We start from the raw sequence: 11,290 nt of genomic DNA on the forward strand, positions 1-11,290 counted from the left end.
AAAAACAAAATAAAAAAGCAAATATTTAACAAGAAAAAAAAAAAAAAAAAAAAAAAAAAAAAAAAAACTAATGATCTTTATGCTTCATAATCAGTAATTTCATTTTTTTCATTAAACAACAATAATTATAAATTCAAACACATTTTGATCTTCAGCTGTATCAATAAATGAACAGAAATGTTTTGTTTTGTGATGATTTACAGCATTTAGGTTAAGTTGTGTTTGTTGTTCATCCACCTGGACAAAACTGGAGATGGTTAGATCCAAAATGCCTCACAGCAAGAAAACAAACTGGTTTCTACTTCATGTTCTTCTAGAACAGGGGTCCTCAAACTATGGCCCGCGGGCTGGATCCGGCCCGCCTCCTCATTTGGTCCGGCCCCCTGAACAGTACCAGAGAGCATTCAGTGTTTTTTTTCATATATATATATGGATTTGTCTTCAACCACCAGGGGGGCTCTTGAGCAGATATGAAACTTAGTTTCCCTCAATGGAATATATACTAGTCAGTACCAGTCACCGTTTCGCTCACGGATTTTTTCCATTTGCATTCTGGGTAAAAATCTATCTACAAACGCGAATATTGTCGTCGGCAGTAATCCAACCCCCCCCCCCACCCTCAACAAAACTTTTCTAAGGTTTCTTTCTCGAAAAACTAAGACCGGCCCCCGACCAGGAAAGGGAACAGTCATGTGGCCCTCGCAGCAAAAAGTTTGGGGAGCCCTGTTCTAGAACATGCAGCTACGTTAGGAAAACATTTTATAAATTTACTCTGAGGACTTAAACTTGTGCTGTCTAGCATTTAATTTTATATCAGGATCGTTAAACTCTGAGCTTCTCTTCAGTTTCTGCCTCAATACGCGTTCAGACAACAGATTCCAAATTAATTATTTAGTCGTTTTAAATTTCCTGTAATTAATTAACAAAGATAATGAGTTAAAGCATAGGTTTTCTCACAGCCTGCCATGTGTGTTACGTGCCAACATGCTATGGAAGATGTCCAAATGTCTCCAGGTTGTTACTCAGAAGTTCACATGTGAGGTGTGTTGGTGTTGTGCCCAGCCTCATTTCCTGCCGGAGCATGCCTGGTTCAGATACATGGATTTAAGGAACCCACACCCAGAATGCTGCAAAACGTCATTTAGCTTTTCATTCAGTAAAACAAATCCAGATCTTTCACTCCCTCTCTAAATACAAGCAGATTTATTGAATTATACATAATGGATCAAGATGTGAAACCTTCATCAAACTTATTTCATCAAAGTTTTGGCTCTAAAAGTTCAAGTTTTTAACCAACACATAATCAGCGAATATGCAGTATAATTAAAGAGAGACAAAAGTTTGTCGTTTCTTCTTGCTTGTATGTTTGTCAGAGTTTGTCAAAGATAATGCAAATGCAGTTTTTAAATGAACGTGTTTATAATGACTTCCAGGGAATAACAGGTTTTGCCACACATTTTTTTTAAGGCGCTGTCAAGGAATTTTGGTTTGCTCATCTTCATCTACTTGTTGGAATTCAGCCACTTTGGAGGATTTACGAGCATAAACTAGTTTTTGAAGTTAAAGCCACAGCATGTCTAATGAATTTAGGTCAGGCCTTTGACTAGGCCCACTACAGTCTTTATTTTGCTTCTCCCAGCTATTAAAAGGTGACGTGTTTTGGACTGGTGGATGCATTTCAGACATCTTCCATGTCCGGCAGTAAATCTACCGTCAGTCTACCAACATATTTTACCAGAGTTTTGATGTTCCTTTTTATATGACTCTGTGTCCCAAAGGTTCCCTAAAGTTTTGGGAACAAAATGTCTTTTGGCAAAACAGAGATTAATGTTCCTTTTCAATATGGGGTTTTCACCATGAAACGTTGCCAGGCACCGCGGTGGAGGCATGACCTCTGACCTTACATAAGGATAATGTATGGAGCTAAATTGGGGCCATAAAGTTTATTTAAAAAGGTTTGGAAACTAAAAACAAATTAGAAATTGAAAAACGAAAATTTGAAAATAAGATTTGAATATGAAAAGTAGTTTTGAACATTATTTTTCAGTTTCACATCCTTTTTTTAAGTTTAAAGTCTTTATTTTCAGTTACTTTTTTCAGCTTCAAAATAATTTTCAGTTTCAATTTTCTTTTTTCTTTTTTTTTTTTTTTAACAAACTTCATGTCACTAATTTAGCTCCATACGAGTGGTCCCAGCAGGTTTTGGATGTCGCTCTTAGGTCTTTTTGACCTCCATGTTGAGTTCTCGCTGTGATTTTCATGTGATTGTTATCAGATCAGAAAGTTCACTACAGTTCAATGTTTTCACCGTTTGGCTCTCTGGTTCTCAGGAGTCTTTTTCAGGCCGTTAGATCTCAGTTAGTTACTTTGTGTCACATTAATTCCTAAATTTTAAAGATTTTTAGGTGTTGTCCCTTTAGTCAGGCAGCTGCTATTGAAATGTTTTCTTGATTGATAACTAGTGTGGCAGTGATCTGGCCGGGTGTGGAAACTGAACACAGATTTCCAAAGATATGACACATCAGAGCTAATGGATGTTTTGGGTGGGAGCAATTTTCACACCACGGCATTCAGATCTTTAAAAGCCTTTGTTAAACTGCTGCCTTCTACATTTACCTGAGTTATCTATGATATTTATTTAAGTTAAATTAAATGACAAACATACAAACAAGTAAGAAAGGGTGAAGCACTTTTACTTTCCTCTCCACAGACGCGATTCATGAAGTTATGGCTGTAAAAATAATTTACAATTACATTTGGAGAAGCAACATTCAGCTTCTAAGCACCACAAATCCAGAACAAACTTCCAGAAAACTGCAAAACAGCTGAAACACTGAGCTCCTTTAAATCAAAGCTAAAAACAAACCTCTTAGATTTGCTTTTCTAACCCTATTAATTGGACCATAGACCAACAGATTTGATGTTTATTGATGATTTTGATGATGACATTCAACAAAATGTAACATTAGTTTCATTAATTGCTGACTGTCTTTTGATTATTTTTTATTTTGTGTTTTTATGATGTAAAGGACTTTAAACTGCCTTGTTGCTGAAATTTGCTGTGCAAACAAACTTGCTGGATTGATTTGTGCCACAGTTTTAAAGGTTTTTGTTTTCCTTTCAGTTTTTACTGGACTCGACCTGCACAGTGAGACCAACAACAACAAGCATCGCACCAATGAAATCTCAGTGAAGGAGCTGATTGTGAGACGAGGCCAAGCCTTCCAGCTAACCCTCCGACTGGCACAACCTTTCAGACCTGCCTTTGATCAGCTCACCATGACCGTTGTGACAGGTTGACCTTTTATTTCATCATTTATATTCAGCTTAAACAGAAAAAACAAGCAGATTAAGTTGCAATCTGTTTACACAGATTTAACATGAAGTGCTGTTGATTGATTTCCTCTCTCTAGGAGAACTTCCGTCTGAAAACCTGGGGACAATGTCGCGGTTTGGCGTCCCAGACAAAGTCCAACGTTCTGGTTCTGCCAAGGCGGTTTGGAAAGCGGAGCTTCAGCGGAGCTCCAGTCCTGAAACGGGAGTGTTGGCGCTGGCCATCATGCCTCCAGCTGCCTGCCCAGTGGGGGAATACAAGATGTCTGCCAAACTGGGGGGGGAGGAGAGGGACCTGGCAACCCTTTCTGTGCTTTTCAACCCCTGGTGTCCTGGTAGGTTTTTGGTCTCTGCCCAACACTAAAGTGTCCAAACTTTTGGGGGTTAGACATGCTGGTCATTCAGCATGTCTAATTTTTTTCCCAACTTTCTCAGTTTAGAAAACAAAAACACTGCTCTCTTCTTCTATTGTCTTTTTGTATTCCTTTTAACAACACATAATTTTAAAATAGTTTATATGTTCTGCTCATTGTTAATAAGTCAAAGATGAAGTTATTTTGACTTAATCTCAGAGTCAACTGGTTCAAACAAGAATCAATCAGAATGGGATGTACAATAAGCTTTTATACAACAGTTTGATTATAAATTGTGGCGGTTAGACATTTTTTGTGCATGTTTACCTCCAAAATCCTTTAAAATAAATAGAGATAAGGTGGAACCAATGTTTAAGAAGCTGCATAAATCTCTAAGTTTATGTACAATATAGAAGTAAGAAGGAAACATCAACTAGATAAGAACTGCAAAAAGAGGAAATAGACTTTTTTTGTTCACAAAAGAAACAAAATAAATATATATTTTTACTTTTTCTCTGCCTTACCTTTTGGCTAATTGTCTGGTTTCTAGTTAAAGAAAAATAAGAAAAGGAGCTCATATTATTTTTAATAAAACTCATTATTTTCCATGCTGTGTTTTTGTTTACGGTTTTCTGTTACTACATTACCAAAAGTTTTAAAAATATTTTCATTCTTATTCAAATATGTTTTATCAAATTATTGGATACATTTAATAATGCAACTTTTTTTTTGTACCTGTTAATATTAATTCCCCATTGTTTTCGTTTTTTGTGCAGAGGATTGGGTTTTTCTGCCAGATGAGGCCGAGAGGCAAGAGTACGTGATGAATGAACACGGCATAATCTACAAAGGAGTTGATAATTACATTTCTCCAAGTCACTGGGACTTCGGACAGGTAGCCATACTTGATTACTGTTATAATTGTACATTTATTCACGTTTTCTGTGTGTAAACTAGATTAAAGGTCATCTGTCTCTCACTTGTTGTCCAGTTTGAAGAGGACATGGTGAAGATTTGCATGAAAGTACTCGACTACAACGTCAAACATAAGAAAGACCCAGCTGACGACGTTTCCGCTCGCTGCAACCCGATCTACGTCAGCCGTGTCGTCACATCCATGGTGGGTCACAGCCTCTATTTTTATATTTAAAACATTTTGTAATGATGCTATGATGCTTCAGAATAATACAATCTGGGCTTAGAACAGGCCATAAAATACTTAAACACTGTTTAGTTCAGTTTGAGGTTTAGCCTGAATTTCTCTTTTATTGGAAAATACATTTACTTTTCCAAGGAAACAAAAGTAAAACTTTAATGTATTTTGCATTAATAGTTAAACATAAGTTATTCTGTTAAAATCTTTACCTATCTGTATTTATTTTTAAATTAATAAAATAGAAACACTGTTTGCATCTGTTCGCTTGCACCATGCTGTGAATATAAAATGTGATAAAAGCTACCTGTAGCAAATAAAGTGAACTATTACGGAAAATACTTTCACAGATCCCTTTGAAACATTTAATATTAAGAACTAGCTGTCTATGTCTAATATTGAGAGAGATAAGTCCCAAATTTTCAACTTTAATTCACAATATCAGTTATGCCCTTTCTGCGAAGCATTTGTTTATAAAATACATGAAGATCTTCAACTGAGATCGTTTGTTCTCCTGGAAAGATAAATTATTTGAAATTTGGACAAATCGCAAAACACAGGAATTACAAATATCCCTCATATCACTTTAAATTGATGAAAGTCCCATAATGTTTGATCATTAATTAATTGGAATAAATGCCGTCAGGCCTTGGCTTTATACTGACACCTAGTGGTCAACTTGGTATCCATGCCACTTTTTTACCAAAAGACGTTTCGATAAAAACTGATCAAATTATCAATCATTTAATGTTTAAAAATTACATAATCAGATGGACCAAAACATAAAGTTAAGTAGAAACGTTGGTATTTTAAGAACCAAAATAACAATAATTAATATGTTATAAAAAATAAAATTAGGCAATTTTTTTTTTCAAAGTCAGTTTTTTGATATAAAAGTAGGAAAATCTGCAGAAGTGTGTCCGGTGAATCTTTGGTTAAAACATTTTCTTCATTCAGCGGCTAGAGAATCCAGAAATTTAAGAACAGCTCCTAAAGGTACATTTTATGTAATATTTACTTTAAAAGGTCCATTAAACTAGGTCCATAGTGCTGTTTTCCTGAGAATAAAAACGCTTTCTTTTTTTATTTGTTCTTCCAGATTAACAGTGAAAATGGGGGCGGCATCCTGAAGGGCCAATGGGGAATGGACTTCAGAGGCGGGGTCCCGCCCACTCACTGGAGCGGCAGCTACGCCATCCTTAAGAAATGGTCCAACTCCGTCTTCAGCTCTGTGAAGTACGGACAGTGCTGGGTGTATGCTGGTGTCATGTGTTCAGGTAATATTCAGTTCCTCCAATTTAAATAGTATTTTAATGATATTTAATAAGATCTGCGACAGACTGGCGACCTGTCCAGAGTGACCCCGGAGAGGCAGCAGCACCTCCAGACCCCACTAAGGGACAAGGGTGTATAGAAAATGGATGGATGGATGGATGGATGGATGGATGGACTGATTTAATAAAATGTTTATTGGCAACAGGCAAAGGACATTTACAGAAAGTTTATATGTATTTGGGCCTGTATTTGTAATTGTGACTAATGTATTAGAACCACAGCAATTGCAAACAAATGCACAACCCTTCCACCCTGAAAATGTAGCTCAAATAATTATTGAAAACCTCCAAACTAAAACGACATTTCTCCAAAAGTGAGTGTTTGTCTATAAATAAAATCAAAGTAGCTGTTGAAGCATCTTAATGATGTTTTTCATGCGTGGCTGCAGTGATGCGTCTGCTGGGGATTCCCTGCCGCGTCGTCACCAACTACCAGTCGGCTCACGACACCAACAAGAACCTGACCGTCGACACGTACTACGCTGATTACGGAGTGAGAGAGAAAGAGTCCAAAGACAGCATCTGGTGAGAGGATTCACACATGGAGGATTTAAATCCATATGTTTTATTTGCCTTCTTCCTAAAGTCAGTAAAGGAAATAGACAGTGACAGAAGAAACTTTGGACGCTAACCTTTGGAAGCTGCTGTAAAAGAGATAGAAAGAATAGTAAAACAAATACATACCAAATTTACAGAAGTTGGATTATAACAATAGCTGCGTTTCCATTAACCATAAAATTGCGAAAGTAAATTGGCTTAAATCGATTTTGAAAAAAGTAATGTTTAAGGTAAAGTTTTTGCACTTTGCTGACGCGCAAGTCATGTGATCAGTAGGCGGATGTTACTACCAGTGGAAACGCTGAAGATAACAGGAAGTAGTTGGAGGATTATTGCTTGTTTTGTTTCTTTCAGACAATCTGCAGCTGGCCTGGCTCCATTGTCCGGAGGCAGGCCAGCTGCAGAACAGCTATTTGTTGAATCCATAGCTCTTCTGTAAAATGGCCGACTACACAATGCTGCATACATATTCGCTCCGAAGTAGGCGGGGCTTGTCTCTCCAATGCCTGAATAAGTCGCTGTCATCTCCTCTGATTGGCTCATAGATGATGAGTGCTACTGTTTATATCCCTGCCATGATTTTCAATGACTTCTTGCATGAACAAGCTTATTCACATGTGATTTTAATTGAATTTCTCGTTTAATGGAAACGCCGCAATTGCCAAATTGTGTTTTTTTGGACATTAGCAGAATATGGAGAAGAATTTGCACACATTGGTAATAAAAAATGTGACAAAAGCCATAAACCTGCTGTAGTTTGAGCTGCTTTCATTAAATCTGTGAATGTTGTTTTAAGGAATTATCACGTCTGGGTCGAGGGCTGGATGAGGCGACCCGACCTTTCGAAAGACGGCAAATATGACGGCTGGCAGGTTTTGGACCCAACTCCACAGGAAAAGAGTGACGGTACGATCAAACCCGTTTCCATAGACGTGTCTTTTCTAACTGACCTCTGATCACCTGGATCTCCTCTTGCCAAAATTATTCAGTCTGATGTTAAATGATGTAAAGTTTACACTGCAAAAACAAATTTTTACCAAGTATGTTTTGGTCTATTTTCTTGTGCAGATATCTTATTACACTTGAAATAAGACAAAACCTAAAAGTAGCTTTTCACCAGACAAAAGAGCTTCTTCTAAGTCAATAATTTCTTAATATTAATGAAAAAGTTCTGGTTCCATTGGTAGATCATTACAATTATGGGAAATGTCTTGTTATAAGTAAAATAATCTGCCAGTGGAAATAGTACTTAATTTGTATTATTTCAAGTGCACTTGGATATTTGCACTAGAAACTACACAAAACTTACTTTCTAAGATTGTGTGTGTTTGCAGTGTGATTATGTGTCTTGTTAAGTTTTATGTTTGATCTTTTCATTTTATTACAAAAAAAACAGGTTGTGCTATTTCAGCACTTAAAATGTGTATCAAAGTGTAAGGCTGATGGGAGTGAAGAAGAGGAATAAACCTTTAGTGGTTTGCTCTTGCAGGTATGTTCTGCTGCGGCCCGGCCTCAGTCTCAGCCATCCGGAACGGAGACACTCACCTCAAATACGACGTCCCGTTCGTCTTCGCCGAGGTTAACGCTGACTGCATAACCTGGCTGGTCAGTGGAAAGACATTAACCTTCTCTGAATCATTTCTGAGCCAGTTTTTAAATTCACATTTCCTTCACCTTTTGTTTTTATTGCATGCTCCTGTAGGTCAAACGTGATGGCTCCATGGTAAACATTGATACAGACAACATCAAAATCGGGCAAAGCATTTCAACCAAGTCGGTCGGCACCAACGACAGGATGAACATCACAGACAGCTACAAGCAGAAAGAAGGTTTCTACTCTTTTCCATCACTGTTTTTAATGATTACTGCAAAGCAGGCTTTGGTACAAATGGGATACTCAATTAAATGTAATAACTTGATACTATAATATTGTGTCCAAAACAGTTACTGACAGTACCAATGTAATATCAGAATATTACAATTATATTTCAGTATTTTGTTCTACTTTAAGCAGTGATTCTTACTTAAAATCTCAACGATTGTTTTCATTTCTAATCATAAATATTAGTTTTGCTAATGTGAAAGCACTATATCAGCATTGTATTTAGTGCAAGCTAATGCTAATGTGCTAACTTCAGCCATATTGACACACACCATATCAATGACAAAACATGCTGTAACAGTGTATAGGCTGCCGTTTTTAGAGAGGGACTTTGGTAAAAAAAATTTAACAGCAATAATTTGGTTTATTTTGTCTTTCATTAAAAAAAGGCGTTTTCGTTTTTTAAGTCATTTTCGCCATGTTATTCCTACAGAATTAGTTAAATCAAGTTAAATATTTATTTAGAAATTAAATACTTAATTTGCAAACAAAATATTTAGAGCTTGAAAGTTATAATATTTAGTTTGGAAACTAAATATTTAGTTTTAAATATGAAGTTTGGAGTTGACATTTATAAATGTATGTATAACATGGTGAAAATAAGACTCTTTTTTAAATAGCAGGCTAAATAAAAGAAATGATTGCTGTCAATTTTTTTCTGTGTAACTTTACAAACACCTCAGTTTTGTGATATGTTAGGATGCTAAATGGGTTAAATGTTTTCTAAGTTATTGGATGTGTGGCCACCACTGCACAGGATTAACCCTTGTATGTAGAAATGGGGTCCAACCGACCCCACACACGTAAAACTTGTATCATTTGCCATAGTCCTCTACGTTTGCCTCAGTCCTCGCACACACAAGGATGAAGACATTCCTTATATATTTTCCTAATAATAAGCAATTCACTGAAAAGCCCATGTTTGATGCAGTTTTGCTGATTAAATGAACCGTCATGTTCACAGGAACAGAACAGGAGAGAAGAGTCTTCCGATACGCCCTCACCAGGCTGGAGAACGAAGGAGATGGAGAAACTTGTGTTGGTGATGAGAAAGTTGGAAATGGGACAGACATGAATAATGGATCCAATGAAAATACTACAAACGATCAAATATGCAGCCCAACGCCGCCACCACAACTCTTCATTCGATTTGAAGAGGTACAGTCATCAACATTTGCTGGATAATAAATTGTCCCTGTAGTTATTGTGATAAATGAGAATATAGCTTACAATTTATTTAATACATTTTCTGGAAATGTTATCTTTTGTTGAGTATTCCTTACCAAACCAATGAATACATCATCGCGATACTAGAACTACTACTGTAACTAATAAAAACTAAACAATAAACAGAACAAGTGATTCTGATAATCACTAAATTATGATGTAATACCACAGTATTATGAAGAACAAACATTTTAAAAAGCTGAGTAGCAGAATCTAAATGTTTCTTTAAATTTGTGAAGGTGTCCAAGCCGGTGGACGGTGAGGAAGTGAGTCTGAAGCTGATTCTGAACAGCGACAGCAGCGCCACCAGGAGGCTGTCCATCAACGTCGCCGTCCAGGCCATGAGGTTCACCGGTCAGCCGGCCGGGAACATCCTCACTCAGGCGCTGGAGCGGGAGCTGCTGCCCGGAAAAGGTCAGCCTCTTCATGGACACTAACTACGGTGGCCCTGAAGTTCAAACCACTTCAACAGTTCACAAAACACAGCTACACATAAAAAAATAAAATAAATAAATGTACTAAAATATATTTTCTTAATGTGCAGTTTTCTTAATGTGTTTTCTTAATTTGTAGTTTGCTTAGTGTCGTATTTTGTGATTTGTAATAGGCTCAGTTAATGTAGTTTTGCGTGATTTGTAGTTGTTTACTGAATTGTTGAAGTGGTTTGTACTTCAGGGCCACCATACTTTTTACAGGATAAAATTGTTACTGCTGTATCCAACATCTCATTATTTTCTTTAGACTTTTTATGTTTTTGATTCTTTTGACATGCTCAAAATCAACTTTAGATCTGATTCCCTTCTTTTTGTCCCTCCAGATCTGATCGTCCCCATCCTGATCCCGTTCTTAACTTACCACAAATACATGATTGGATGTGACAGCATGAACATTTCAGCTGTGATCACCGACCAACGGAAGGAGAATCACACGTTTCTGGCAGAAACCCGCATTGTGCTGATGAAGCCCCCAATCTCCATCACCGTGAGTATTTCTATGTGTGATTTCAAACAAATAAGAAACAGCAACATAATAAAAATCACAGATTACTGAGAACTTAATGTTTACACTTTAATGTTTTATCTTCTGTTCTCCATCCAGATTTCCCACAGCCAGGCTTAGAACAGAAAGTGATCTGAATCTTACTAAGTTTTTTTGTTTTTTACTTTTCCATATGCAAGTTAAAAAAAAAATCACCACACTGAAAAAAAAAATAGATAAAATATTTAAATTCCTATCAATAGCAAGAACACAAAGTATTGACTGGAAAAAAGTGTAGGTAGAAGCACAAGCTTACTATATCTTCACATTATTATATATGAAGCATCATAAAAACAAAAACAAAGCAGCAAAATCTAAATATATCATTGAAGTCCAGTCAGTAAACAAACTCAAAGGAAACCGATCAAACCTTGTAGTATTTGTTTAGCAAATGATTATATATATATATATA

At 36.6% G+C, this 11,290-nt stretch overlaps 1 protein-coding gene across 1 annotated transcript in view; it reads left to right on the forward strand.

Moving 5' to 3' along the window:
- LOC106936659 (protein-glutamine gamma-glutamyltransferase E-like) overlaps positions 1-11,290 on the forward strand; it is a 22,514-nt gene that overhangs the window by 4,914 nt on the left and 6,310 nt on the right. Inside the window, exons 2-13 of the mRNA XM_015017794.1 lie at positions 3,125-3,295; positions 3,414-3,668; positions 4,463-4,581; positions 4,678-4,806; positions 5,939-6,116; positions 6,563-6,698; positions 7,528-7,637; positions 8,221-8,336; positions 8,434-8,560; positions 9,578-9,771; positions 10,080-10,254; positions 10,658-10,821. Coding sequence (XP_014873280.1) covers positions 3,125-3,295; positions 3,414-3,668; positions 4,463-4,581; positions 4,678-4,806; positions 5,939-6,116; positions 6,563-6,698; positions 7,528-7,637; positions 8,221-8,336; positions 8,434-8,560; positions 9,578-9,771; positions 10,080-10,254; positions 10,658-10,821 — 1,874 coding nt within the window. The remainder of the gene's footprint in view (positions 1-3,124; positions 3,296-3,413; positions 3,669-4,462; positions 4,582-4,677; positions 4,807-5,938; positions 6,117-6,562; positions 6,699-7,527; positions 7,638-8,220; positions 8,337-8,433; positions 8,561-9,577; positions 9,772-10,079; positions 10,255-10,657; positions 10,822-11,290) is intronic.

The sequence above is a fragment of the Poecilia latipinna genome, unplaced genomic scaffold (genome assembly GCF_001443285.1).
Source record: "Poecilia latipinna isolate Pla-1442-1.1 unplaced genomic scaffold, P_latipinna-1.0 Scaffold2190, whole genome shotgun sequence".
Lineage (NCBI taxonomy): Eukaryota > Metazoa > Chordata > Actinopteri > Cyprinodontiformes > Poeciliidae > Poecilia > Poecilia latipinna.